The sequence below is a fragment of the Eumetopias jubatus genome, unplaced genomic scaffold (genome assembly GCF_037043125.1).
Source record: "Eumetopias jubatus isolate StellerSeaLion01/CBP00866 unplaced genomic scaffold, mEumJub1_p1.0 scaffold_1, whole genome shotgun sequence".
Taxonomy (NCBI): Eukaryota; Metazoa; Chordata; class Mammalia; order Carnivora; family Otariidae; genus Eumetopias; species Eumetopias jubatus.
Genome location: NW_028274807.1, coordinates 53,931,836 through 53,958,237, shown reverse-complemented (window position 1 = coordinate 53,958,237; position 26,402 = coordinate 53,931,836). Strand labels below are relative to the sequence as shown.

Here is a 26,402-nt window from a genome sequence, read left to right as displayed (position 1 = left end):
TTATCACCACCATCATTTAGTAAGTGAGGTGGAGTTCAGGGAGGTTGAAAAACCCAGTAATAAATGGGTAGAACCAGACTCTGAAGCAAGTCTGTCTGAACGCAAAGCCTGTGATATTATTATACCCTGTATTTATACACTGCACGCCCGTGGGCATGTGCTATTCTGAAGGATTAAGAGAACATCCAAGGTTCTAAGGTTCAGGACATTGTATTCAGCAAAACTGAGGACTGAATTTATACTCTAGGTTATAGTCTTAATGCTATCACTTCAGTTTGATTACAGTTCGGGGGAAGTTGGTATGTTTTGCCAGGAGGCTTTCCTCCTAAGTAGCAGAAGGAAGCCTGTCTTCTTTCTCGTCAGGCTGATTTCTACTCCACCCATGCGGGGAAAGCAACTCGGGTGGCTCAAACATGGGATGTCTCAGGCAAACAGTTTGGGGGAGACCAGCATTTGACATTCGGACATAGCTGAAATATCTTTTGTTAAAGTATTTTCCCTACTATTTTTCGTAGATAGGGTCTCCTGGAGGCACCGACCCTCTGGCTAGGAGTTGAACGTCAAGAAATGTATGTGAATAATCTCTTTAAAATATTTCAAATTTTTATTAAATATTTTTATTCAGTTTTAAGATCACAGTTAAAGTACTTTAGCATGTTATACACATGACTTACATGTGCAATTTTTAGAGATATCAAATTAAGTATAAGATTTTGAAGAAAGAAATTATATAAATGTGTATATTGACTTTTACTACACATACATCTAAGAAAGCAATAATTCTGTTGTACCATTAAGTGGAAATCATTTATTACATGGCATGTTTACACCAACTCTAAAGAGAACCAAGCCAATTTCTGAAAGCAAAAAAATGAGCGATTCAGTCATGCTGAAACTGTCAACAGACTTCAGACCTGGTGGTCAAATGAAGCTATGGTTAATTTATGACATGTAAGTAAGCAATTCAAACCTATGAGAAAAGTTCATAATCTGGTACATGGAATCTCAGGTGGTTTTTATTTTATTTATTTATTTATTTATTTTTTTTGGACAAATTCCTGAGAGCAAGAGACTTGTTTAGTGCGAAGGAAATGAGAAGAACGTTGCTGAGCACGTGCTGAGCTCCAGGTCACAAACCTGCCCCACCCCCAGTTCTGCTGCTCTCAGAGCCGAGGCACTAACGTGAGGCGTCAGGGGACACGAGCCAGCCCCTGGGGGCTGCAAAGGGACAGCAGTGTTAGTTCGCAAAACCCGCGTGCCTCTGGGATTCAGGTTAGAGCCTGTGAGGTATGATTTGCGGTGCAGGTGGGAGGGTGTGGAGGCATCGAATTAGGTCCTTGTTACTCGGTAACCGGTTCTGGCCCAAGGTCCTGGGCGATCTTTGGAAGGAGTAGTAATTCTCACAATAACTAGTTCTGTGCACAAAAATCGATTTGAGGGCAGGATCAATTCTGACCATGGACTGCAACAAGGAAACAGTGGCCATAGAACTTAGTACAAGGTTTCTTCCTTTCAATTTATTAGCATAAGTCCTACCACCACAAAGAAGATTTGGCCAGGAAAGACACTCTTTTTTGGGTGTGAGGAAAATGTATACTTCTATTTTTTTAAGGAAAGCATAGCACAAACAGATGGAGGTGTATCAGGGGAGTCAAACAGATTTGTCTTGTTATTCACTATTTTGTCACTTCTTTCATCTGAGATGTAAAGAAAATAGTGTCCCCAGTGAACAGGACAAGGTGATTTAATATGGAGTATAATAAACTTAGCTATCATTTCCACACTAAAGCAAAGCAGTCCATCAAACCCTGAATACTTCACCAGACATATCTGGTAAGATAAACTGAACAACTGTTTCTTATTATAAGTACGATGTTAGTCAATCTAAATAAGATAATTAAAAAAAAAAATCCCAAAACTCAAATAAAAACAAAATCCAAATCTAGTTCTTTGGGAATGCTTGTATAAATAAAAGCAACAGCTTATTAACAATTAGTACACTCTGTGTAAGGTGCAAAACAAGGTCCTATGTGGGGAAAGCTAAAATTTAATTTCCACCTAGCAGTCACTCTGAATACTTTATAGGTCAGATGTAGTAACAACATTTGCTTCTACTGCCCATTTTCAGCAATACATTGTTCTCTCTGGAGAAGGCGGTCTGGGAAATCACAACACTGCAGTGGGAAACAGTGGCACTGAAGGAAGGAGCAAGGAAGGACAAACCCCGCAAACAGGACTTACTGAAAGGAACTTTTGAAGCCGAGGTAGCCTGTTAGGATTGGCCTCACGTGAGGGCTCGAGGGAGCAGTGCAATCAAAGGCGAGTCTCCTCAACAGCATCACGGACCCCTCGCCTCCCCCTTTACAAAGGGGCGGTTCCAGGCCTTGCTGGACATCCTTCCTTCTCCCCAGCGAGGCAGTGGTGCTTCCCCTCTGCTGTGTGGTCGCCGGCCGCCGGCCTCCAGAACGCTTGGAATTCATACAGTAGTTCAGCAGGCAGCACACGGTCCCACTGCTTCACATTAATGCCAAACGCCAAACTTGGAACAGAGTTATTGGATACCCTCCTTCCCTTCCCCTACCCCCACCCCGTACGAACAAAACATGTCATTCAGTTTCCGGCTTCTACTCCTGGTTCTGTATCAATTTATAATTTGCTTGAGATTTTACAGAGGTGCAAACTTTTCCATACGATGAGCCAAACACTGCAGAGTGCAAACAAGATTTTCTAGGACTTAGGCAGAGTAGCATCTGACTGGATAACAAAGTGACAGGGAATAAACCCATTGGAATATAAATAACCAGACCAGTTCAGATGCTCCTTTTTGTTCAGAGTGGTCCACCTTTTTTTTTTTTTTTTCCCTCCAGCAGTTTTAATGGCAGGAACTAGAATCAGTGATAATGTGGGAATGATTTCAGCATGGCTTTGAGCTGGCACTGGTACAGAGCTCATCTGACAGAACTCAATGGACACAGTTCTGGTATTTGTGGGGAAAAGACCGTCAGAATTACAACAGTATGACTTACCCTTATAAAAGGGCTTTGATGAATTACGTTGTGATCTAAAATCTGGGAACTAACCTAATTTGGGGATAAGAACCTGTATCGTCAATGTGGCTGGGGGACATTTTTCCTTTTCCTGATCTCATTACAGTTATTCAAACGAATAAAAACTTAAGAAGGATGTCTTACAGTATTTTTCTTCTTTCACTCAGCTTTGTAGAGCTGTAGCTTCAGTTACTATAATACACTCTACACACTTCAAAATTACATAGGAAAATACCCAGAATAACTAAATAAATAAAAGGCTAAAGAAAACTGGAACAGTACTGTGTCTCCATCTGAGACGAAATCATCCACTTCGGCATCACAGAGAAGGGCTAGGACAATTTTTTTCAAAAGATTTATATACAGGTTTGAATCCAGAAATTAAGGTTAAAAGCATAAATATCGATAACTTCAACTAGATTCAGAATGGTTTTTCAGAAAGATATGATACAACAATTTAGAATAAAACAAAGCAGAAAAGCATCATATTTTGGTTTGCTTGAGATATACATAAGGTGCAACAACTTTTTCTCGAGGATGCTTGTGGGACAAATGTTAGTGTCGATGGTGTTTGCTGGCAGATTAAAGTACACACCATAGCAATATGATTTTCCAAAATATAAAAGAATGAGAGAAATGAAATGAAAATGATAGATGGGGGGGCACTACAAGTTGGTCTGAAATATTTGTGCTAACAAATGTTGTTACCTGAAAATACCAACACCCCTCTCCAGCGGATTCAGGGCATGAGAAAAGCACTATTATTGAAATCAAGACTTCACTCAGAGAAACAACAAGGCGAGTGTCTAAAGGACTATAAAGCTTTGCAGGATTTCTGCTACTCTCAGTGCCTAACCGCTTAAAAATTAAGCATTTCTACAAAAAGGTTTTTTTTTTAAAGTATCTGAAAACAGTCATATCCAGTAGATTGCCCTCCCACCCCACCCCTGCCTAAGGGAAAAGCCACTGAGGTTTAGGAAAAGCAGATCAAGTAAGATATTAATCACATAGAAAAAAGTAATCTTTTGTTTTGCTTTTTTTAAAAAAGGTCCCATGAATATACAGCAATCTCTTAAGGAAATCTAGTGAAATGTAACTGGAGGACTGAAGGAGGGTGCTCTGGCAAAAATAGATCTATTCTAACGTGTTCTATAGAATAACAAGTTAGTACCATTGTCAAGGTGCATGTTCTGCACCAAACAATTTTTGTTGTTGGTTTCCTTTTCTTTTGGATTTTTAGCTAATTATAACTTCTAAATCACTGCTAGCAAGTGGTCCAAAAACTCCAACAGCCACCAACACTGGGACCCAGCAATTTTCAAACATTCACTTTGTGTTTTGAAGTTTAGAAAATCTTAATAAAACAGCATCATAGTAAAAATCTTATGCTAAAATCTGGGGTTGCTCACCTGATTTATTTCTATGTGAATAGGGTTAAGCTTTAACCTCTGACTAACCTAGCTTACTATTTCCTTCTTCCTCCATGCCCACAATGATTATGCATTTTTGAGGACACCGTTCCAATGCTCTGCTGCCCTCTTTACCTGCTTTGAAGAAAAGAAAAGAAAAAAAAACAAAAACAACAAACCAAATCCCTATATTCTTTTTCAATTCTGTTAGTATGTTGTACATATTTTCCAGCACCGAAACTGAAGTAATATCTACAACTATGAAAAGCTAAACCTAGTCATTACTAATAGAGTCATTTTTTTTTTTTTGTATGGCTATTAGGTCAAATTACGATTAGAAAAAAAAAATCATCGTTACAATTGAGTCCAGTATAAATAAGAAAGCTAGATAAAACCTTGTAAACTGTTACCATGTAGAGATCTAATTCAAAACTTCGAACTCGAACTAACGCTATCAAAATTCTGCCAGTTTGAAAACCAATAAAAATTATTGCTGGAATCCAATAATTAAAATTTGGTAGTTTGTGCTGCGATGCAAGAGTGGGGATACACTTTGTGCTATGGAACAAATACCCTGTAAAATCGGTAGCCTCCGACTAATTCTATCACTCTGCATGTGTTGCTAGGAAACAAGACACTGTGAATGTCAGGTGGTTAAGTCAATATGTCAAATGTTCTAATAAGCCAGGTAATCCGCTTGGCATTGGCACTGGCATGTGTACGGTTGGTTTTATGTTCAAAAGCAACAGAACACAAAAAGGAAACAAACTTGCAGGTGGCTCTATGACTAAGACTCCCACCCTGGTCAGGCATAGCTCCCTCATCATTTATTCCATACCTCCTTCACAACACACAACTCGAAATGGCTCTAAAACCCTGCAGCGGTCATCAGGCTGTGCATAGCGGCTGCTACCCGTCCAGTCTGTTGGGGATGGATGGAAAAGGTCTGTAGCTCCAAGTCCACATGAAGTGAGTGTCTTCAATGTGTTCAGAATAGTGAAGTAATACTAAGGTCACTTCTGAATAATATTTTTCTTTTTTTTTTTTTTTGTTTGTATGAACGATCCATTGGTCACTTAGACCCCTGTGTAAAAAATAAAAGAATCCTCAAGGCATGAAAACATCAGTAATCTGTAACCTGCAGGACTCTTCCCCTGTCTGGGAAAAATATTTGCCACAATGTACCCCAAGCAAATTCTTCTTGGTCACTCAAGGCTAAGAAAAAAATTCAGCTTGTAAGAATTCTAATTTTTTCTCTTTCTCTTTTTTTTTTTTGCCAGCAAACTACCACTCTGGTGGCAAATATATAAAAGTGCAGAATACATGGACCACGAGCTGAGCATACACCGCTAACAATGGTACATCCGCCTGCCCGTGCTGCTTGGGAGGCTCTGCAACAGGCTTTTTAATATTATTCTACAATATAAATGTAGGTATAACCTATTATATAAACCATCTTAGAACTTAAATCTCCATGTACAAAAAAGACTAAGAATATCTAATAATAACTAGTGCAGTGCGTCAGTTTTTGTTTTTGTTTTGTTTTGTTTTGTTTTGAAAGAATAACTAGGTAATATACGAAACTAGTTTCACACTCTCTGGTTGGTAAAAGAGATGCTGGATGAGCTACAGTAAAGGCAGCCTCTTACCAAGTTACCACCTATTACCGTCAAAAGCCTTCAATAGAAAGCAAAGCTCCAGGATCATTCCGTTTCTGCTCATTACCAGACAGATAACATCACCCTCAGAGGCTCTGGGTTCCAAGAGAACACACCGGCCCAGGAGGCTAACTTCCGCTTCAAGTGAATCTGGGCCGCGCAGGGCAATGAGCACTTGTTCGCAGTCTGTCTTTCCCACCACACGGACTCGCTAGCATCCCTCGGTAAAGACAAGGCTAGGGTAGTAGGTAAAGCACAATGTTTTACAACTAAAGGGCGCTTCACTGGTCAGCGCAGGAAATAAGTACAGGAGCCTGGGGCATTTCTTTCGGCTGTCCGTCATGCGTGAGCGGAGTTGACCTCTGACCTCTGCAAAACAAGAAGGACAAAAGAAGTCACCCACTGAGAATATGTTATCAGGAGGAGGAGACGATGACCGGTTAAGAGTTTTCCGGTATCATTTAATCCCTAAGGCTGACTTGTTACTTAACGCTCTTTCTTATATCGGTTCCCCTCACATGACTTAACAACATGCTCTGCCTCCAAACAACCACCTCCATTTCCCAGAGGTGGGACCTGAAGTGCCACCAGGTTTGGGGCGACTCCCCGAGAAGTGGGGAACTTTCAGTCAAGGGCCACGGTTCTAAGACAACATTCTTCCTCTTGATCCACTGATAGTAAAATAGGAACCATGCCTTTCCTTGAGCTGCCCAAGGGGAAAACTCTCCTGTATTAACTGATCCCCTCTAGGCTCATTTCCTAAGCTATATAATAATCAACCCAATTTAAAACGTAAGGCCAATTAAAGCAACGGCCCCTGAGACCAGAGGGCCTGTGACTCCAACACAGATGAAGGAAAAGACAAAAGAGAAGTCTCACAGGCACATGGTGAGCACGTGCTCAGGGGAAGGCGGCAAGGAGAGACTGGCTTTGGAGTGTGTGTAAATCGGGGCAGCATGGGCCAAATCAACACGGGAGAGGGGACTCCAGACACGACCAGCAAGTTCACAGAAATACCCATCATTTGGATTGGAACTACACCAGACTGAGCGGATTTCTCATTCAGGTTTTGGTAAGTGAGTAGGAAAAAATTTACTTCACCATTATAATAAGGAAACCCTTCACACTCTTGGTAATTTCTACAGAGCTTCTCCTTCTAAAAAGACAGGATAGGGCACCTCCCTGGCATTTCCCAGCAGGCCTCCCAAAGACCAGATGCCATCCACTGGAGGCTCTGGCCTACTGTGGTCTGTATAGCAGAAATCATTGGCCTCTGGTGGCTTGACCTTTTCAACACTGTATCTTCTCCAGATTACGTAGAACAAAAGGAGCTACTTAAAAATTCAGATTGTTTTTTTTTTAAAAATTTTATTTATTTATTTGAGAGAGAGAGAATGAGAGATAGAGAGCACGAGAGGGAAGAGGGTCAGAGGGAGAAGCAGACTCCCTGAGCAGGGAGCCCAATGTGGGACTCGATCCCGGGACTCTAGGATCATGACCCTGGGTGGCTCAGTCGTTAAGCATCTGCCTTCGGCTCAGGTCATGATCCCAGGGTCCTGGGATCGAGCCCCGCGTTGGGCTGCTTGCTCCACAGGAAGCCTGCTTCTCCCTCTCCCACTCCCTCTGCTTGTGTTCCTGCTTTCGCTCTCTCTCTGTCAAATAAATAAAATCTTTAAAAAAAAAAAAAAAAGAAAACCACAGACACATACACACAGATGCGCACGCACACAAACACACACAACCACAACCCAAGGATATACTGTCTACAAGAAACTTTAAAAAAAAAAAATCAAATTGTATCTTTTTCATCACCACAACCAAGTTTCTTTCTCTTGATGCACACACACACAAATAGAGTTGATAAATTACAACATCTGGGGACTTCAGAATCCAATAATCACTTAGCCTAAGATTTAGGACTTTAGAAAAACAAAACATGTGTTATAATCAAACCTCTGGATTAATCTGTTCATTCATGTGGGGATGCTGTAAGCACTAACTGTTCAATATGTTCAACTCTGTTCAAGAAAGATGAAATTAAAAGGCTATTTTTTTTTTTACCTTTAAGACTGAATCTGCAACAATATTACAACAGCTGAAAAGAATTTTAATAAGTATTGAAAAAGGAAACATTAAGAAGAAAAAAGAAAAGTGAAAGCCGGGAAAGTATAGTATACAAAAAAGAGCAACAGGGACAGAGAGAAATTGGGGTGGAAGCCAGCTGAGTCAAAGGAAAGAGCAAAGGAGGCGGGAGCCTGATGTGGCTCCAGCTGACTGATGGCATAGGCCCTGGTAGAAGTGGCAGCGAGATGCATCATGACGTCCTTGGACATGACAGATGCTTGCTCAAGCAGCAAGCTCGCTGGAGCAAAGGTAAAGACCCTGGAGTTCAAAGATCTTAGTGCAAAGCTGAACTCAGTTTGGCTGTGCATTCTTGGCAAGTTAATCGTCTGCAACATCGTTAAAAAGGAATCAAAAAGACCCACCCAGCAGGGCCGATTTTAGGACTAAATTTAATGAGCTTTCCCTCATGAAACCCCTAGTAAATAAACAGGCTCTCCACAAAGGTTTATTCCAGCTTCCTTTTTCCTGCATCTTGCAAAACTGCCTCTCTATGCTGGGTTTCTGAACTTAATGTTAAGATTTCTCATGACAAGAATGCAGTATATTTCTACCCCTAACTCTGTTGATCACCCTCTAAATTATGAACCTGGGTCATGCCTAAGCAGTCATTAATTCTTGTGCAACCCAGGTAAAATTACATGAAGCCTGTAAGTAGAGGGCAGTCTGGTAGCTCTAACAGGTAAGGGCTAAAATTACAACTAAGACTCTTCAGGGGGATCTGTTTTTCTAGAAATTAAGAACACTAACCACCTGTGTGACTGATAGTAAGATTCTAGTATGCAATCCTGTCCTTTCTAATGGGAGGTTTTCAAGACAAGAACCTTTGCCCACACCACTTTCTCTGTGCCTGCTGGTGAACTTAGGTGGGCATGCTTCAAGAACACATCATTTACTCATCTACCCATTCATTTGTTCATTCATCCACTGGTCTACCAAGAGCTAGGAAAGCCGGGGACAGGAGGATTAAAACCAGTGCCCTGCTTTCAAAATATACTGGGAAGAGACAGACGTATCAATGAATAATTACAACCCAGTGCGGCAGCTGGTCTGGGAGCGTATGCACAGGGACTTCAGGAGGAAGACCGAGACTAGAGACGGAAGGAGGGGCAGCAGTTTGCCCGGGAGGGGGGTGTACAAAGCCAAGAGCCTGCCTTAGCTAGGTGGCAGCAGGTGATGCCACGGGACGGCAGGGGAGTGAGGACGGGGTGGTGGAGAGGAGAGTGGCAAGCTTTGCAGCTGTCGAAAGCCGGCAGTCCCGGGACGTTGCTTAGCAGAGCCAGGGTGTGACCATAGTTGTGTTCAGAGGGGAATGCCGGCAGCAGAAAGGGGACTGTGTGATAGACTTTTCTGATCCCTGAATTATGATCCCTTCTGACTTCTTACATTGCCTCTTATTTCCAAAATTTATGGGGCACTTAGGAACATGCAGGCATACAGCTGGTCTTCTCGCATGCGCAGAAGTCTCTCCTCTGTACTAGACTGTAAAACCCCACAGGTGGAGAACTGTCTGTGTGTTCTCTCCTTCAGAGATGTGAACAGGTTTTAACGATGCCTGTCAGCATTCACTTGGTATTAGGCACTTGCAGTATACACAAGAAAAGGAATTTGACTTCTTGGAACTATCCAGAGGCGATTTGTGAGGAAGCTCTAGAACTGTAATATGACAGGTAAAGAGCAAGAAGCAAACAAAGCTTATGTCAGGGCCTCCTAAACATGGATGTGGAAAAGGGGAGTGAAGCCCAACGGGTGGGTATGGAAGTTGTGCTAGATCTAAAACTCCCGTACTGAAGACTGAAAGTCTGGCAAAGTAGCTCATCTGTGCATAAGCCACCTTGAATAAAAGTATGAAATACCCAAATTTACAAATGGCTTTTTTTGCCTTCCCAAAGGGTCCAGTAAATAGCAGAATACCCAATTATACACTTAGAACTTAATATACTTTCTGTGAGGCTTTCCTGAGTTCAAAAGGCCTTCAGATCTATGATCCCATGTGATCATTACAACTTTGTGATTCTTTGGGTATAACAGCTCACTGGAAGATGAGAAAACCGAGGCCGGGAGAAATACATGACTTTTTAGCAAACAGACAAAGACAAATCTAGGCCTCCTGCCCTCCAGGACTCAGATGACAAAAGGCTTCTTCCTGACCACCGTATTCTTCCAGGAGCATTGCCACCACCCCACCATCCTCAAGGGGCGTTTCCTGTGTGCCAGCGCTGGGGCATTAGCTCATTCCATGGAACCCCTCTATGAAATGAGTGCCACCTACACCCATTTCACAGAAGAAAAACTGGAGGGTAGAGAGGTGAGTGATCCATCTTGCTCAAGAACTTGCAGTTCGCAGATGATGGATGCAGTACTCAAACCCAGGTCTGAAGCCTGACCTCGAAGCTCACGCTTAATGATTAGATAATACTGCCAGAGAATAACAGATTCAAAATGTGGTACTTGGCTGAGTCGATTTTCCTATATTAACCCACACTGCTAATTAGGACGTGACTTGCTCTCGAACCAAGTCTCCTGAACCGCCACACATCGCGTCAGAAAGTAGGACTCGGCTTCCATGTGGCTCTCTCTATCCCTGCTCTGCACAAGGGGGTTAGGCTGACCGGGAGCCCCGACATCCTGGCGGCACACACCGCTCACCTGTGCACATTTTCCATGGCGGCCACTTCCGCCAGTGCGGCAAGACTGAAGAACGCAGACACAGCTGGCATCTCCGGAGTGCTGCTCCGCGTCTCCGCGGCCTCGGGGTTGTGGGAAGCTTCGTCATGGCAGCCCGTCTCGGTCACTTTTGGGAGACTCCTCTGCAGCTGCTCCTTTGGTTTGTCATCTGTGGCAAAAGGGAAATTCATCACGAAAGGATCACTGTGTTCTCTACAGAGAAGGGACACCGAGGAAACTCTGTCCCAGACAATGTGAAATGAGCTACTATTCTTTGTCCACTTGTCATCCACCGAATACGAAGGCTTTTACGGATTCTCTTCTCCCATGGTAATCTTTTATCAAGCTCAATTGCAACTATGGACAGTGTTCTGCCCTGAAACTAAGTGGAAGAGAAGCTGTGTTTTATCCAAGGTCAAAGAATAGGTCAGTCTCAGAGTTAAGAGGGAAAAATGGGCTTTGACCAAAATAAAACTGATGGGACTTCTGTGAGGGGGCCTGTGGATGCTCTAGAAGGCCCCTAAAAGCCCATCTGAGCAAACATTTCTGATGAAGCTGTAGGATGCCCTGCTATGGCAACTTGGACATTCGGTTTGCTGTGACACCAACATTTAAGGATGGCCTAAACTAATCCCAAAGAGATCAATCCCAGTGAGATCCCAAGTTGTTATTCCTGTTCTGAAGACCTACTGGAAGGAAGACAAAGGGCCCTCTGCTATTTATGAAGAGGTGCTAAAATGCTATGAAAATACTGTGTTGGAAATGAGTATACTTTCTTTATTACGTAGCCATTATAGAGGAGGAGGAATCTTTATCATGGCTTTTAAAACATTTTGAATATAGAAACCAATTGATAAGGCTGTAAATGTCATATATTAGAACATGAGAGTGCTATGTGCTTTTCTAAATGAAGGTAATATTTCTAGGATCTTTCACTCTTTCTATAAGTGAAAATGAGGCTATAACAGTGTATGAAATCAAAATCACAGAACAGAACTCAGAGTGAAAAGGGAAGGAGCAGAGGGGCCTGCTGGACTACGTATCAGGAAAACTAGATTCTAGTCCTCACCCTACTTCTACCTAGGAGGTCAGTGTATTCAAAAATGGAACCCTACCTCTTTGAGCTTTCTCTCTCATATAACAGGGTAAAATGGGGGTATTTAATATGCTTTATTGTTTTAACAATGTACACACGCTACACACAAAATGTGTGCAAAATTCACTAATTGTCTTCCTATTCTATCTCAGCAATGACTCTCTATTTTGCAATCAGATTAACCTAAATCAGGTATTTATAAATACTACACTCAAAACACACTGATTTAAATATTGTTTTTGTTTTATTAATTTATTTTTTCATTATGATAAGTGTACTCTTTAATACTCATCACCGATGTAACTCGTCCCCCCCCCCCCACACCTCCCCTCTGGGAACCATCAGTCCATTCTCTATAGTTAAGATTCTGTTTCTTGGTTTTTTTGTCTTTCTTTTTTTTTCCCCTTTGCTCTGGACACTTTTTTCTATTTATGTAAGTCATTATGGACTTGTGACCTTTTTATGGAAACTGGATTAGGGCAGGGGGAGGGACACTTCAAAGCTGTGGGACTGAGAAGCCGGGGGTGCCAGAGGGTAGAAAGGCAACAGTAGCTAAGACCACTAATGCTTAGTTGGTGTAGCACCCCAAGATCTGAGGAGGATACTCAGTGGCACTCCCTGACCCCGCTCCTTAACTTGGGCCCCTCGGGCAATTCTGCCACTATGGAAGCCACCAGGAACAGCAAACAGACCACAGGCCATGACTAAAAATGGAGAAATTCACTGTAAGTTAAGATTTGATTAAAGGTCAGCCCAGAGAACTCAAGAAATCCAAAAGCCTTCTCAGGCTCCCTCAGTGGCAATAATCAACTTATTAGAAAGTGCTGGATGCTTTCTAAGGTTCCTTAATCCACTGGTTTTAAATACTTGATAATATGGTTTGTAGTGACTTGAACAGTGAAGAAACACTGATTCATCTAGTATTTTTAAAAGTCTAGGATCTCCGGGAATTTACTTAATGAAGACTGCTTTTGTGCATGCTGAGAAAGAGATGGAGAAACACACAGTCCTAAAAATTACCTTTCCTTTCTAAGAATGCTCTTGGAAAAAAAGCTATGATTTTAACACGTATACATTTGGTACATTTGGGAGCCTGTGGAAAACTAGTTCTCAAAGAGATCCAGAGACAGAAAATGTTCCTGTGGCCAAACCCACAGAGCAGACCCATTTTTCAGTGAGGACCCACAGCTGGCTTATAGTCATTTGCTGTCCAATGTGGCCATGACAGTCACCGCCTTGCTCTGGTTCTCTCTCATCTAAAGCTTCTTCTTCTTACCCAAAGTACCTCCTGCTGGTGATACCCGGCCATCTGCTGTTCTGACAAGGTGGGTGATCTTGGTTTTCCTTGCTTTTCTCTTCTGGCTGCCCACCAAGGGTTCTTGTGTTGTTGTCGGCTCTGGAGTGTTGGGAATGGATAGGGCATTTTTAACCTTATGAGCAGGCTCTGTGGTGTTCTTGTCTTCTGAAAATATGGCTGAAATAGGACAGATCATATATAGTTACACACAAAAACATAAGACATCACATTGCTCTTAGAAAGAATTTCTCAATGCCTGACCCATCTGAGTGGAGAACAGAGATTTAGAGCTTTCAAAGCACTGATGGGAAAAAGAAATAAAATGCTGTCCATAATTTTAAACAAATATATTTATTTTTATTTTTTTCAAATATATTTATTTTAATCTGTTTTAATAAATTAGGTACAGAGAATTCAGATGCCCTCTCTCTCTTTTAACAGAACACAACCAAAAGGCCATCAGAGTAACATTTTCTAAGTGTTTGGATCTTGCAGGTTTGGTGGGGAAGATAGTGTATGCAAATCTGAGTGAGTTGTGCTCCAACAGACCGTAATTTCTACATGTGGCCAGGGTCCCTATCTGAGATCCTCTTGGCCACCTGGACTGGGAAGATGATTAAAGAAGTTTCTCTTCTTCTGAGGGCACTGAGATTAAATATGTGCTTCTAAACTTATAGTTATCACTGGAACACTTGCTTTCAATCACCAGGTTGGATTGATCAGAAAAGAAATTGTGAGGCCTGACTTTTACTCATACTGACTGCTCAGCAAAGACCTGGCCCACAATGGTGATGCCTGCACATAAGGAAACATTCTCCCATTTGTAGAATTCTAGGACCAGGTGAATGTGCTTAGTGAGATAATTTAATGAAGTACCACAGGCCAGCAAGGCTCCAGGAAAGGTGTCAGGTACCCTCATTCTAACTGAATACCAGTGAATCATTTAGCAGCACACACTTCTATCTGAGGAGTCACCGTGTTGAGAATGAGGAGCACACTTGCCACGCAAGACCTTGCTCCCAGTTCAAACAGGCTGGGGATGCTTCTATCTTTTCTTATACACTCATTTCCTTAGGAGTTCATTCTCCCACCCCCAATTTAAAAGTAAGATGAGTATATGTAGATATGAGTGTAGGAAGCATTTAAGAATATATACATGTAGTCAAATGTAGTAATCGGGACTTTTTTTACTTTTTTTTTTTTAAATTTCAGTGGCCTAAGGGCTTTTAAGCAGGGAAAAAAGGTATCTTTCCATTTTTAAACCATCCAATCTCTTAAGACAGGGGCAGAAATAGTTTCTGACAAAGTGGGGAGTGTGGCTCGGAAAATCAAGGTCTGACGTGGCCCACTCCCGCGGTGCACAGAGCCGGGAGAAAACTGAAGGTGCTGATCGGAAGGCAAAGCTGAAGGGAGACACTGGAAATACAACAATGCATATCGCACAGGAGGAAAAGAAAGCTAAAATAAGAGGAAGAGAACAGAGCGAGAATAACTCAGGGTGTGAAAAAATGCATATGCTGGTATAAATCCGAGTTTTTAATGAGGTTAGGTATATCCTTGGGAAAGCAGGGCTATGAATTCGTTAAGATCTTTGCCCTCAAGAGACTGATTCCAGGCTTCGCATTCCAAAACAAGCAGGAACCCATTTCAATTACATCAAAAAAAGGATGTAAAGCAGTAATCATACCATGATTTGTGGCTTGGCCCTACTCAATCTAGCATAATAGAGGGCTGTGTGGGACAGGCTTAAGATAATAGTTATTTAAAAGAAACTACTTGGCAACACTCCCAAGTATCTTTTCAAACAAGTAATCAAAAATTAGGAAAAAGGCTCCTTTTAAATTGTAGATCTGTACCCAGGAAACAGTCTTGGTGTATTTATACTTTGATATTTAGCTTAACATAGAGCAGTGCTGGTATGTATTTTAAGATTTTTTTTTTTTAGTTTAAACTTCAATAAAAGCTGCCAGTAAAATAAAAGATAATTTGGTTAAGAAACACTCCAAAGAAGTTTCATGACTCTGCATTAGCCTTGAAATTCAAAGCCTCATAGGTATGAAGAAGCCAGAATATGAGTTTACAATGAGCATAAATAACTTCCATTAGATATTCACAAGCTTCAAAATTTCTAGTTTCTTATCCAGATCCTTCAGTTGTCCCTTCTGAATATAGGGGGTGAATCTTAATCACTTCTCCAGTATGAACACAACACTATAGATGGCTCTTCCAGAAAAAGCACTAACCCATTCCCTCTTCTCCTTCCACTTCCTAGAAAAATCTAGAACTTATGGAAATAAGGGTACAGCAGGGTTCCAAAGACGAAGGATGAATTCCATCAGAAGAACTGCTTACAGAAAGAACGAACCCAGGAGGTCAAAGAAAAGGCCACGTGGGTTAGGAAAAGATGACCTGATTTCTACACAAAGACCATGGGGTAACACAAATGACAGTCACAGAGAGACCTAGATTCTGCTCTTGACTTTTTAATTTACTAACTGCAGGACCAAGGGTCTCTAGTTTCTTCATGTAAAGGTGGAGGCTGGACTAGATTGGCTCTAAAGGAGCCATGAGCCCCCACATAGCCCAAAATCAGGGTCCTAGCCAGCCTCCAGACAGTTCCAGAGTCTCAAGGCGAGGCAAGAATACTCCCTAACAGACAAGGACTGTTAGTTCTCTTGCCTTTGGGACGCCTTTGAATGGTTTCATTTCCTTTCAGTGGTTGCTCTGTTTCCTGTGTGTTCCAGATGAATTAGTAAAAACACAGGAAGAAGCCAAGCAGATGGCTACAAAAGGGAGGTAGAGTTAAGGCCTAAAAGCAGACTGGGACTAGGGAAGCCGAGAAACCAGCAGACAAGGAAGGCAGGCTGGCCACAACTGACACCAGCAATCCAGTCCCAGAGGCTGGTGTACTGGGGGACAGAAAAGGAACGAATCAGGTTTGCAGACCAAGTGAAAGAGGCAAAATGGGAGAATACATCGAAGATTCTCACAAATCACTGAAAAGGTCATGCCACCTCTCTGGATGTCATCTCCTCTAAACTTACTGCCAGATCAAGAAGGAATCATGGGGCCTACAGATTGTCCACATTTCAAAGAGGGATATAATGAGACCTTGCCAGAATTTGGAAGAGGAGGTAAGCCTGAGTCTGCCCCATGCTTTGACCCAGGAGCTATCCCCAGAACATCCTGTGCTGTCTGGAGGCCAAGATCAATGATAGCCTTCAGGGGCAGCACTCAGAGAGAACCCTATCCTAAGACAAAAGACCCGGGGAAGGCAGGGAAGGCTAAGGCAAAGAAGTGGCCATCTGGGATGCAACAGCAGATCTGAGTCCAGCAACGTTAGCAAAGCAAAGGAAGGCCTGGTGGTGAGAGACAGGAAATGGAAAACGCTCAGAGAGAAAAACAGTCTGAAGCTGAGCACCCAGACAGCAAGCCAGTTCCTTTTTTCCCCCCTCCCTCCCAAACTAATGGAAATGTGAGAAAAGAAGGGCTTTTGTCCTCTAAAAACAAATTAGTCATTTCTCTTTCGGCTTGTAATTGAACACACAAACCTACCCAAGCACTGCGAAACAAGTCCACAGGGTTAGTTTTTATACTCCACGATAATCGTATAACACACTTGGAGTATATCATCAGAGAGAGATAATGTGAGCTCACTCCTGGAGCAACATTAGGAATGTGGCAATAAGAGACTGTCTTGTTTTCCAAACCCTGCTCCCAAAATGTGGGGTGAATTTTTTGAGATAGCACTGTGGTTGTACCAAACCCCGGGAGGCCACTAGAGTGCTCCAGAGTCACGAATTCACATTCTGACTAGGGGAATCAAACCTGCACTGAAATTATTATAGCCAAATCTGGAATCTCATGGCCTTTGGTTGGTCTCTCTTGAGCTGAAAATGCAGTCAGATGCTGAATGGCACACAGGAAACAGAGTCAAATGAATGAGCCATATCTAAGACGCCAGGAGACCCTGCTGAAGTTACATAGCAGTTATTCTGAACTCGAGAAAAGAGATCAAGGTTAGTCTGAGTGTTGTGGATCACGTTAACTATAAACCAGATTTTTCTCCCCCATAATTAGATTTATATACTGCAAAGGAACTAATCTTCTGGAGATTCTCAGTCTCAGGTTTGGGTTGTTTTAGTTTTTTTCTCTTAAGATACCATTTATAATTGCAACATCTGAGCCAAATAAGGGCTCAGATATGCCTGAAAAATCAAAATTGTTAGCAGCCAACGTGTTTTAGTGGAAAAGAGTGCTGGTTTCTTCTCTTCCCACTTATGTTGGTCAGGTTTCCTTCCTTATCATGTATCTATCTGGGGGGGCTAATAAGCCCTCCTGAGTTCCCTGGGGCTCCTGCCAAGATTAGTTTTACATAAAATATTGTGAAAGCCCTCTGGAAACTATAAAGCAATATTAAGTATGTAATAATAACAATGATGATAATTAAATTAGAAACCTCCAACTTAAGCATGAGCATAGGACACCATAACCTGGTAGAAAGATAAATACAGTGGCAAGTACAAGTCATCTGGGTTTAACTGAAAATTTAACCTTTAATTCTAGGCTTATTGATAAGCAATCTTCTGTTATGATCTGCAGAAGTTTCAAGAAATGGTTTCGTGATTTTGAATTTTAAAAGCATGGGGGAAAATGCTTAAAACAGATTATAAGCTTAGCATTTAAACTGCAGATGTGATTACTAAGCACCTAAAGATTTCTGATATTTTTTGGGGAAAAAAATGAATTGCAAGCCAATTATACTCAGGATGGTATAAAAAAAAGCATAGTGAACTTGAAGTCATCTCCTTTAACCGAAGTCAGGAATAGCAAACTGAGTTGAACACCTCAGTGGAACCAATGTTTCTAGTATAGACATCAGCTACAAACAACTCCTGTCTAACCTTCGCCCAGGATGGCTAACACATGTTAACATTATCCTGATTATGGTTTCATCTCTTGTCCTTATGTATGGATACTCTCCAAGGTAAAGTTTAAACTAGCCATAGGTGAGAGAGGATGAAATAAAGCACCTAGATAATTCACCAAGTGCACAGTCACCACCTGAATGAGGAAATATAGGGGAAGGTATGAAAATCAATAGCCAAAAGGTCACTTTAAATTACTGGTAATTTCCGATGCGCAAACAGATTCCTTTTTTCCTGGCCACATAAAGTGAATATGCACTCTGCACCAAAAGACATGCAGTTTTCAGGGCATATTCTTCAAAGTTTGTAATGTATTCATATACATTAATAATAAATATAATTAATATCACCGATAATAACTCTATTCCCACTAAACCCTTGGCACTGCCTAGAAGACTTGAAATTGATTTACTTTTCTGCCCCCTAAAGGGCAGAATTAGGGCTGCAAAGTAAGGTTGCCTCCAGCACCACACCACCCACTCAGCAAATCATGGTAATAACAGCAAGTATGAGAGGGGAAATGACATTTGAGGTTGATATATTAGCCCCCCATCACTCACCCCACCCCTAAACACATATCACACACACACTTAGTACACATGTGGAGAGTGAACCTGGAGAGATTAAACACAACTTGTCCCACTGAAAACTGCTCCTTAGTGGCAGATCAGAGCCTGACACCCACGTCTCCTAATTCCAACCTTATTCATTCTTTCTAACTCACTGCACACACTATGATACCATGTTCTACATGACACGGAGTTTCTGTTTAAAAAACAAAACATTTAGAACAGTATCATTTCAAGTAAAGAGTAAGATGGTCTTAAGAGCCTCTTGGATTCCTCTGACTGTTCATCACTGCCTTGCATTTATGAAGTCTGTGCAGAATATATCTTTAAAATTCACAAGAGCTAATATATTGCATTTTGGATGTTAGCATTTAATGCTGAGAGCAGCACAGCAATTCATATTTGGCTTTGCCAGCTAAGGGCAGAAACAGTCCTCTGGAGAGGTTCTGCATGTGAAGTAACAGGCCAGAAAACAGATACACTGCTGGCATTTTTTGTAAGAGTGCAATGACATAAAAGCAGACATCTGGCTCATGTGAACAGTGCGTACCGAATAAAAACAATTTCATGTTTGCTATAAACTCAAGTTGGAATATTTTTTAAGAAATATCTTTAACACATGAGGATTTCTGATAAATGACTTAGGCCAAATATGCATTTTAAATTTTTTCTCCCTTTCAGGAAAGGGACGACAGTGTATTTGGGAGTCAAAAGACATGGTCTTCTTCATGAAGTCCCCCTTTCTAGTTGTAAGTAAATCAAAGGGACTGGACTCAGTGATCTTTAAGATTGCTTCTAGTTTTCAAATAAAGCAACTCCTAATGAAGGACTATAAAAATGCTGAGCTTGGGGCACCTGGGTGGCTCTGTCGGTTAAACGTCTGACTCTTGGTTTCGGCTCTGGTCATGATTTCCCAGTTATGGGATCAAGCCCCGCATGGGGCTCCAAGCTCAGTGCAAAGTCTGCTTCAGATTCTCTCTCCCTCTCCCTCTGCCTCTCCCAGCTCACATGCGCAGGCACATGCTCTCTCTCTAAAATAAATACATAATATCTTTAAAAAAAAAAAAAGTTGAGCTCCTTAAAAATAGCGACAATGAAAAAAAGGAATCAATGGTAAGAAGATGACAGCCCCTTCACAGTCACAGAAATGAGCACTCACTGGAGGGTTCAATATTTAACAGAAATTAGGTAGACATCACGACTAAATAGGGCTGTGGGAAATTTTGAAGTAAAATCTGCACCCAGGACCTGTAACATTACGCTAGTCAACATGGAACTTTTCCTTGGTTATCCGTAAGCCTCTGGAGCATTCCATCTGAACATATTTGGAGGTACTGGGAGCTGTGCTGGGATGAAGTTCAGGACAGGAACACTGCTGACATGCCCAAGCCCAGCCAACCAGGAAAGCCCCACACTGGCTCTACTCTGGCTCCCATAAGCATCTGCCTGCAACATGAATGCAACACTGAATATTTTTAGTTATAGAAAACTTTAATTTCTGGTTGATGTGGTTCAAAGGCTGTAAGTGCCCCTTTGACAAATTAAGCTATATATGACACACTGCATGACCCTCAGTAGGGTCAAAAAATCTGTCAGTTTTGATTTGAAAATTAAAAACAACCAAATTACGAGTCCTCAGGTATAGTGCTCTTGGGTGAGCCTATATAAATTATGCCTTTTTAAACCTTTCCAACACAGACTACCTGAAATGATACAGAGAATACTGTTGCGTTTACCTTCTGTAGGATGAATGGCATCCAAGAAGAGTTGCTTGTTTGACCATTTATCCCCACTTCCTAAAAAACAACAACAGAGAAAGAAAGTGAAACTCTACTCCTAGGACAGACACATAACCGTATAAAAAGAAGATAATACACAAAACAGTGTATATATGAAACTTTATCACACAAATGAAGCAGAGCTTTATTTTAGCTATTTAATTCTCAAAACGGCATTTGCCAACTAAAATAATCAGGTGATACAGGAAATGGATTGAAAATAAACAAATCTGCCTTCTGTGAAATACACTGTTGGATAATTTCTATGACTTTCATCAAGACAACTGACCATCAGTTAAAAAAGGAACGATAACTGACATTTTACCTAAAGAGTGAGGTTTCTCTACTGGAAGCAGAGAAAAAAATATTAACATACAAAACAAAACTAAGAGGCTAGAGCAGAGGTGAAAAATAAAACCCAAATGAAGTAAAAGGTCACATACAGGAATGAATAGGCACATATGTCTACACATGGAAGACAGGTGCATTTAAAGCCTCATTCCAGAAACATGAAAGGCTTCACATCTGGCCATGCAAGTGGGATGCGAATGGGCATCAGATGAGTAGGCTCACAGTGGTCATGACAGGAACATGCAGGGCGATGCTAAAGAAAGCCTAACTTCTGGGACACATGGCTGGACTGAACCAGACAGGGAGATTTATCTTTTATGTGGAATAAGAATAGGAGTCCTGAACTACGAGAAGAAGGAAATCTTCAGATGAGTCCTGAAGAGGTTCAAGGGCCCATCAAAATCATAACAATTAAGACAGATGCTCAGAGTGAAGAGATGGTGGAGGGCAATGCACGTCTAGTGCCCTCTGGGAATAAGTTATGTGACTGAAGGGGGTGGGAAGAGCCTGGCAAACAAAGTAACAGAGACTGGAAAAAAAGAGACAGGTTACGGCTTCGGAGTGGAATTCTCCCAGACAAGAGTCCTCAAGGGTCAGAGAAAGTACAGAAATGGGGGCACTTTCATATGAATAGGAAACTCCTGAGGTTTCAGGAGGTATGAAAATGTAGTCCTGGTTTGAAGGCTGCCCCACATGAGAGAAACGAGAATAGTCAAAGGAAATAAGTGGATAAGAGCTCAAGAAGACTAAGTTACAAAATGCACCAAATATGGATGAAAACAGCAATTTTAGGATTCATATGGAACTCTGAAAATAGAGACATTATGGGATTTGAGTAGGAATCCAAGTGAAGGAGATCTCTCTTTGCAATTAGCCGCGGAGTCTAGAGATAATGAATACGCCTGCATTAGGAGCCGATGACACTGAAGCAAGCTGAGAGGAGGAAAAGGCAAAGGCGGTGCACAGAAGCGTTACTCAAAGATGAATTCACAATGGAGGTGGCCAAGAAACCTTGATGGAGGATGGAAGGCACCAATACCTTTTTCCGGAACATTAGGCTTCTCCTTTTTGTGCTTATATTTGCTGACAATTTTGTGGAATAAGTTCTTTTTCTGAGACTGGAAAGGACCTACAGACAATATTAATATAAATATATTTTAAATTGACAATGTTTCATAAAACAATACCGTGTGTTCCTAAACAATTACACCCTCCTCCCCCTTGTGGTACAAGCAAACGGAGTCACAAGAAATGTCATCTTGCATATCTTCACTCCTCTAAATAGTACTCAGCGCCCTTCCTTAGGCTTACTTAAAACCCACCGAAAAATTTTCCTTAGGAATGTATTGGGCAGGAACCCCCATTCGGGCTGGGACTCCCTAAGCAGAAACTGCAGATTTAGTGACTAGAGACAGACCACAACCCGTAACTGAAGAGTAGCTGTAGGCATTAACAAAGAAGCGATTTTACTTTATTTTAGATTCCTCAGTATGGTGAAGGAAAAGATGGCAGGGGCATTTCTTCTCTTCTACGAAACTGGTTTTCGTAGTAAGAACAGCACTTTCAGGGCAATAATTGGCCTGAGAGCATCGGACAGCTTTCTAGCCTTTTCTGAGGTTATTCTGGGAAGAAAATGTGCTTTAAAAATAGAAAAACATTTGCCCCAAAAAATTGGGGTGGGAGGGGAGAGAAGTCTCAGATTGTAACTGTTTCCTCAGATAAAGAAAACAGAACTACGATTTGTCAATCACCTAATCAGAAATGCCGACAGCAGCACTGATCTCCCCAAAGCAGGTTTCTTTCTATATATACTTTGCTGATATATTCCTATGTGAAACAGATTCAAATCACTTTATGTAACTTGTTTGCTCATCTGTAAATGGGGATAAAGACAGTGCCTAACTTAGAGCTGACGTGAGGATTTAAAGAGTCAGAGACTCTATAAGCTGCCCCTGCTCCCACTACCCACCTGCCAGCATCTGCACCCACATGTACTGCCCCGCCCCGCCAAAGGCAAACTATTCCTACTCCTGCCTCCAGCACACGACTCACTGGCTTTTACGTTCACACATATCTGCAACTGTCACCAATTTTAGAACATTTCCATCACCTCAAAAGTAAATCCCATACCCTTTAGCTATCACCCTTCCCTATTTCTGCATTCCCTCTATCCCTCAGCCATCACTCATCTCCTTTCTGTCTCTATAGATCTGCCTATTCTGGAAATCTCACACAAATGAATCATGTAATACAGTCTTTTGTATCTGGATTCTTTGACTTGCTATGTTTGCAAGGCTCATCCATGTTGTAGTGTGTATCAGCAGTTCACTCCTTTTTAAAGGCTGAATAGTATTCCACTGCATGGATGTACCACATTATGTTTATTCACTCATGGGCTGATAGATATCTGGGGTGCTTCCACCTTTGGATTATGAATAATAATTAGAATTACTCATATATTAAGCTTTTTGTGTGCTCATATTTTTGGGACATATACCTAGCAGTGGAAATTGCTAGGTCGTATGGTAACTATGTTTATAAACCTTTGGAGGAACCGCCAGATTATTTAACATCCTTGTCAACACTTACTATTGTCTTTGAGTATGATCATCATAAGGATGCATTTCTCTCATTGTAGTTTTGATTTGCATTTTCCTGGTGACTAATGATGTCAAGTATCTTTTCATGGGCCCACTGGCCATTTGTATATCTTCTTTAGAGAAAGAGTTCTGATAATTTGTCCGTTTTTATTTTTTTATTATTTTTTTACATGGATGTCTGGAGCAACTTTATCTTTTTTATTATGTTATGTTAATCACCATATACTATGTCATTAGTTTTTGATGTAGTGTTCCACAATTCATTGTTTGCGTATAACACCCAGTGCTGCATTCAGTACATGCCCTCCTTAATACCCATCACCAGGCTAACCCATCCCCCCACCCCCCTCCCCTCTAGAACCCTCAGTTTGTTTCTCAGAGTCCATAGTCTCTCATGGTTCGTCTAATTTGTCCATTTTTAAACTGAGTTGTCTTTCTTTTTATTGAGCTGTAAGAGTTCTTTATATATTCTAGACAAAAGTCCTTTATCAGGTAGGTAGTTTGCAAATATTTTCTCCCATTCTGTGGATTGTCTTTTCACTTTATCAGTGTCCTATGAAGCACAAAAGTTTTAAATTTTTAACAGTCCAATTTATTTACTTTGTATTTTGGTGTCACAAAGGATCCATTGCCAAATCTGAGGTCACTTAGATTTGACCCCTATGTTTTCTCTGAAAAGTTTTATAGCTTTAGCTTTCACACTGAGGTCTTTGATTCATTTCAAGTTAATTTTTGTATATTGTCTGAGGTAAGTAAGAGTCCAAATTCATTCTTTTGTATGTGGTTATCCAGTTGTCCCAGCACAATTTTGAAAAGACTAATCTTTTTCCCATTGAATACTCTTACCTTCTTCATTGAAAAACCATTGGCCAATGATGTATAGGTCTATTTTCTGGGCCTTCAATTCTATTCCATTAACCTATATAACTATGTCAGTACCACGCTGTCTTGTCTACTAGTTTTTGTAACTAGTTTTAAAACTGAAAAAATTATTTTGGCAATTCTGAATCTCTAGCAATTCCACATTAATTTTAGAATCTCTTAGTATCTATAAAAGAAGCTAGAATTCTAATAGCGATTGGGTTGCATCTGTAGATCAATTTGAAGGAGTGTTCCCATCTTAACAATATTAAGTCTTCCAATCCATGAATATGGGATGTTTTTCCATTTATTTTGATTGTTTTTCTTTCAACAATACTTTGTAGCTTTCAATGTGTTGCACATCTTTTGTTAAATTTATTCCTATGTACTTTATTCTTTTTGATGTTACTATGAATGGAATTGTTTTCCTAACTTCAGTTTCAGATTGTTCATTGAAACTGTACAAAATTCAACTGATTTTTTTTTAAATTTGAATTCTAGTTAGTCGACATACTGTTCAATATTGGTTTCAGGAGTAGAGTTCAGTGGATCATTTACATATAACCCAGTGCTAATCAGAACAAGTGCCCTCCTTAATACCCATCATTCATCTATCTCATCCCCCCATCCCTCCATCCACCCTGTTTGTTCTCTATAGTTAAGAGTCCTCATGATTTGTTTCCATCTTTTTCCCCCCAGTCCTGAATGTTCATTCAGTTTCTTAAATTCCACATATGAGTGGAATCATGTTATTTGTCTTTCTCTGACTGACTTATTTCACATAGCATAATACACTCTAGCTCCCTTCACGTCATTGCAAATAGCAAGATTTCATTCTTTCTGATGGTTGAGTAGCATTCCAGTACACACACACACACACACACACACACACACACACACACACACACATCCCCGTTTCTTCTTTATCCATTCATCAGTTGATGGGCATCTCATAGTTTGGCTATTGTTGATAATGCCGCTATAAACATTGGGGTGCATGTATTCCTTTGAATGTGCATTTTTTTTTTTTTAATTCTTTGGGTAAATAGCTAGTAGTGCAATTGCTGGATCATAGGGTAGTTCTGTTTTTAGCTTTTTGAGGAACCACAATACTGTTCTTCAGAGTGGCTGCACCAGTTTGCACTCCCACCAACAGTGCAAGAGGGCTCCCCTTTCTCTGCATTACAACTGATTTTTGTATCCTTCAAACCTGTTGAACTCATTAATTTATTAGCTATAGTAGTTTTCTGGGGACTCCTTAGGTTTTCTATATAAAATATCACATCATCTATGAATAGAAATAGTTTTACTTCTTCCTTTCCACAATATACATATCTTTTGTTTCTTTTTCTTGCCTAATTGCCCTGGCTAGAACCTCAAGTACAATGCTGAACAGAAGTGCTGAGAGTGGACATCCTTATCTTGTTCCCTACCTTAGGGGGAAGCATTGTCTGTCACTATTAAATAGGAATGTTGTGGGATTTTTGTAGATGCTCTTTATCAGGTTAAGGAAGTTTCCTTCCACTCTGAGTTTGTTGACTATTCTCATAAAATATGTTGGATTTTGTCAAATGCTTTTTTTCTACATCTATTAAGATGATCACATGGGTTTTCTGTTGTTTTATTGATATAGTATACTACATTGATTTTTGGATGTTAAACCAACCTTGCATTCTGGGAGTAAGAGCCTGCTTGGTATATAATTGGTAATGGTATATAATTCTTATTATATGTCACTGGATTTGGTTTGCTACTATTTTGTTAAGGAATTTTATGTCCCTGTTTGTAAGAGGTATGATCTGTAGTTTTTCTTGTGGTATCTTTGTCTAGTTTTGACATTCGGGTCATAATTGGCCTCACAGAATGAATTAGGAAATATTCCCTCTTCTTCTAATTTTTGAATGAGTTTGTGTAAAACTGATATTAATTCTTCTTTAATGTTTGGTAGAATTTAGCAGTGAAGCCAGTGCCTGGGTTTTTTTTTTCCTTTGGTACTTTTGTGATTACTAAATTCAATCTC

At 40.8% G+C, this 26,402-nt stretch overlaps 1 protein-coding gene across 7 annotated transcripts in view; it reads right to left on the bottom strand.

Annotated features, from left to right (window-relative positions):
• Positions 1-3,997: 3,997 nt before the first annotated feature.
• The window catches only part of BBX (BBX high mobility group box domain containing), a 270,487-nt gene continuing 248,082 nt past the window's right edge, over positions 3,998-26,402 (bottom strand). For 5 of the 7 annotated variants that reach the window (XM_028110530.2, XM_028110534.2, XM_028110540.2 and 2 more), the window contains 5 exons: positions 21,961-22,050; positions 20,529-20,588; positions 13,275-13,472; positions 10,885-11,071; positions 3,998-6,483 (listed from right to left, as the gene is read on the bottom strand). In XM_028110530.2, the coding sequence (XP_027966331.1) occupies positions 6,396-6,483; positions 10,885-11,071; positions 13,275-13,472; positions 20,529-20,588; positions 21,961-22,050 (623 nt within the window). In that variant the 3' untranslated portion in view covers positions 3,998-6,395. The remainder of the gene's footprint in view (positions 6,484-10,884; positions 11,072-13,274; positions 13,473-20,528; positions 20,589-21,960; positions 22,051-26,402) is intronic. The other 2 variants (XM_028110537.2, XM_028110538.2) reach the window with 2 other exon arrangements.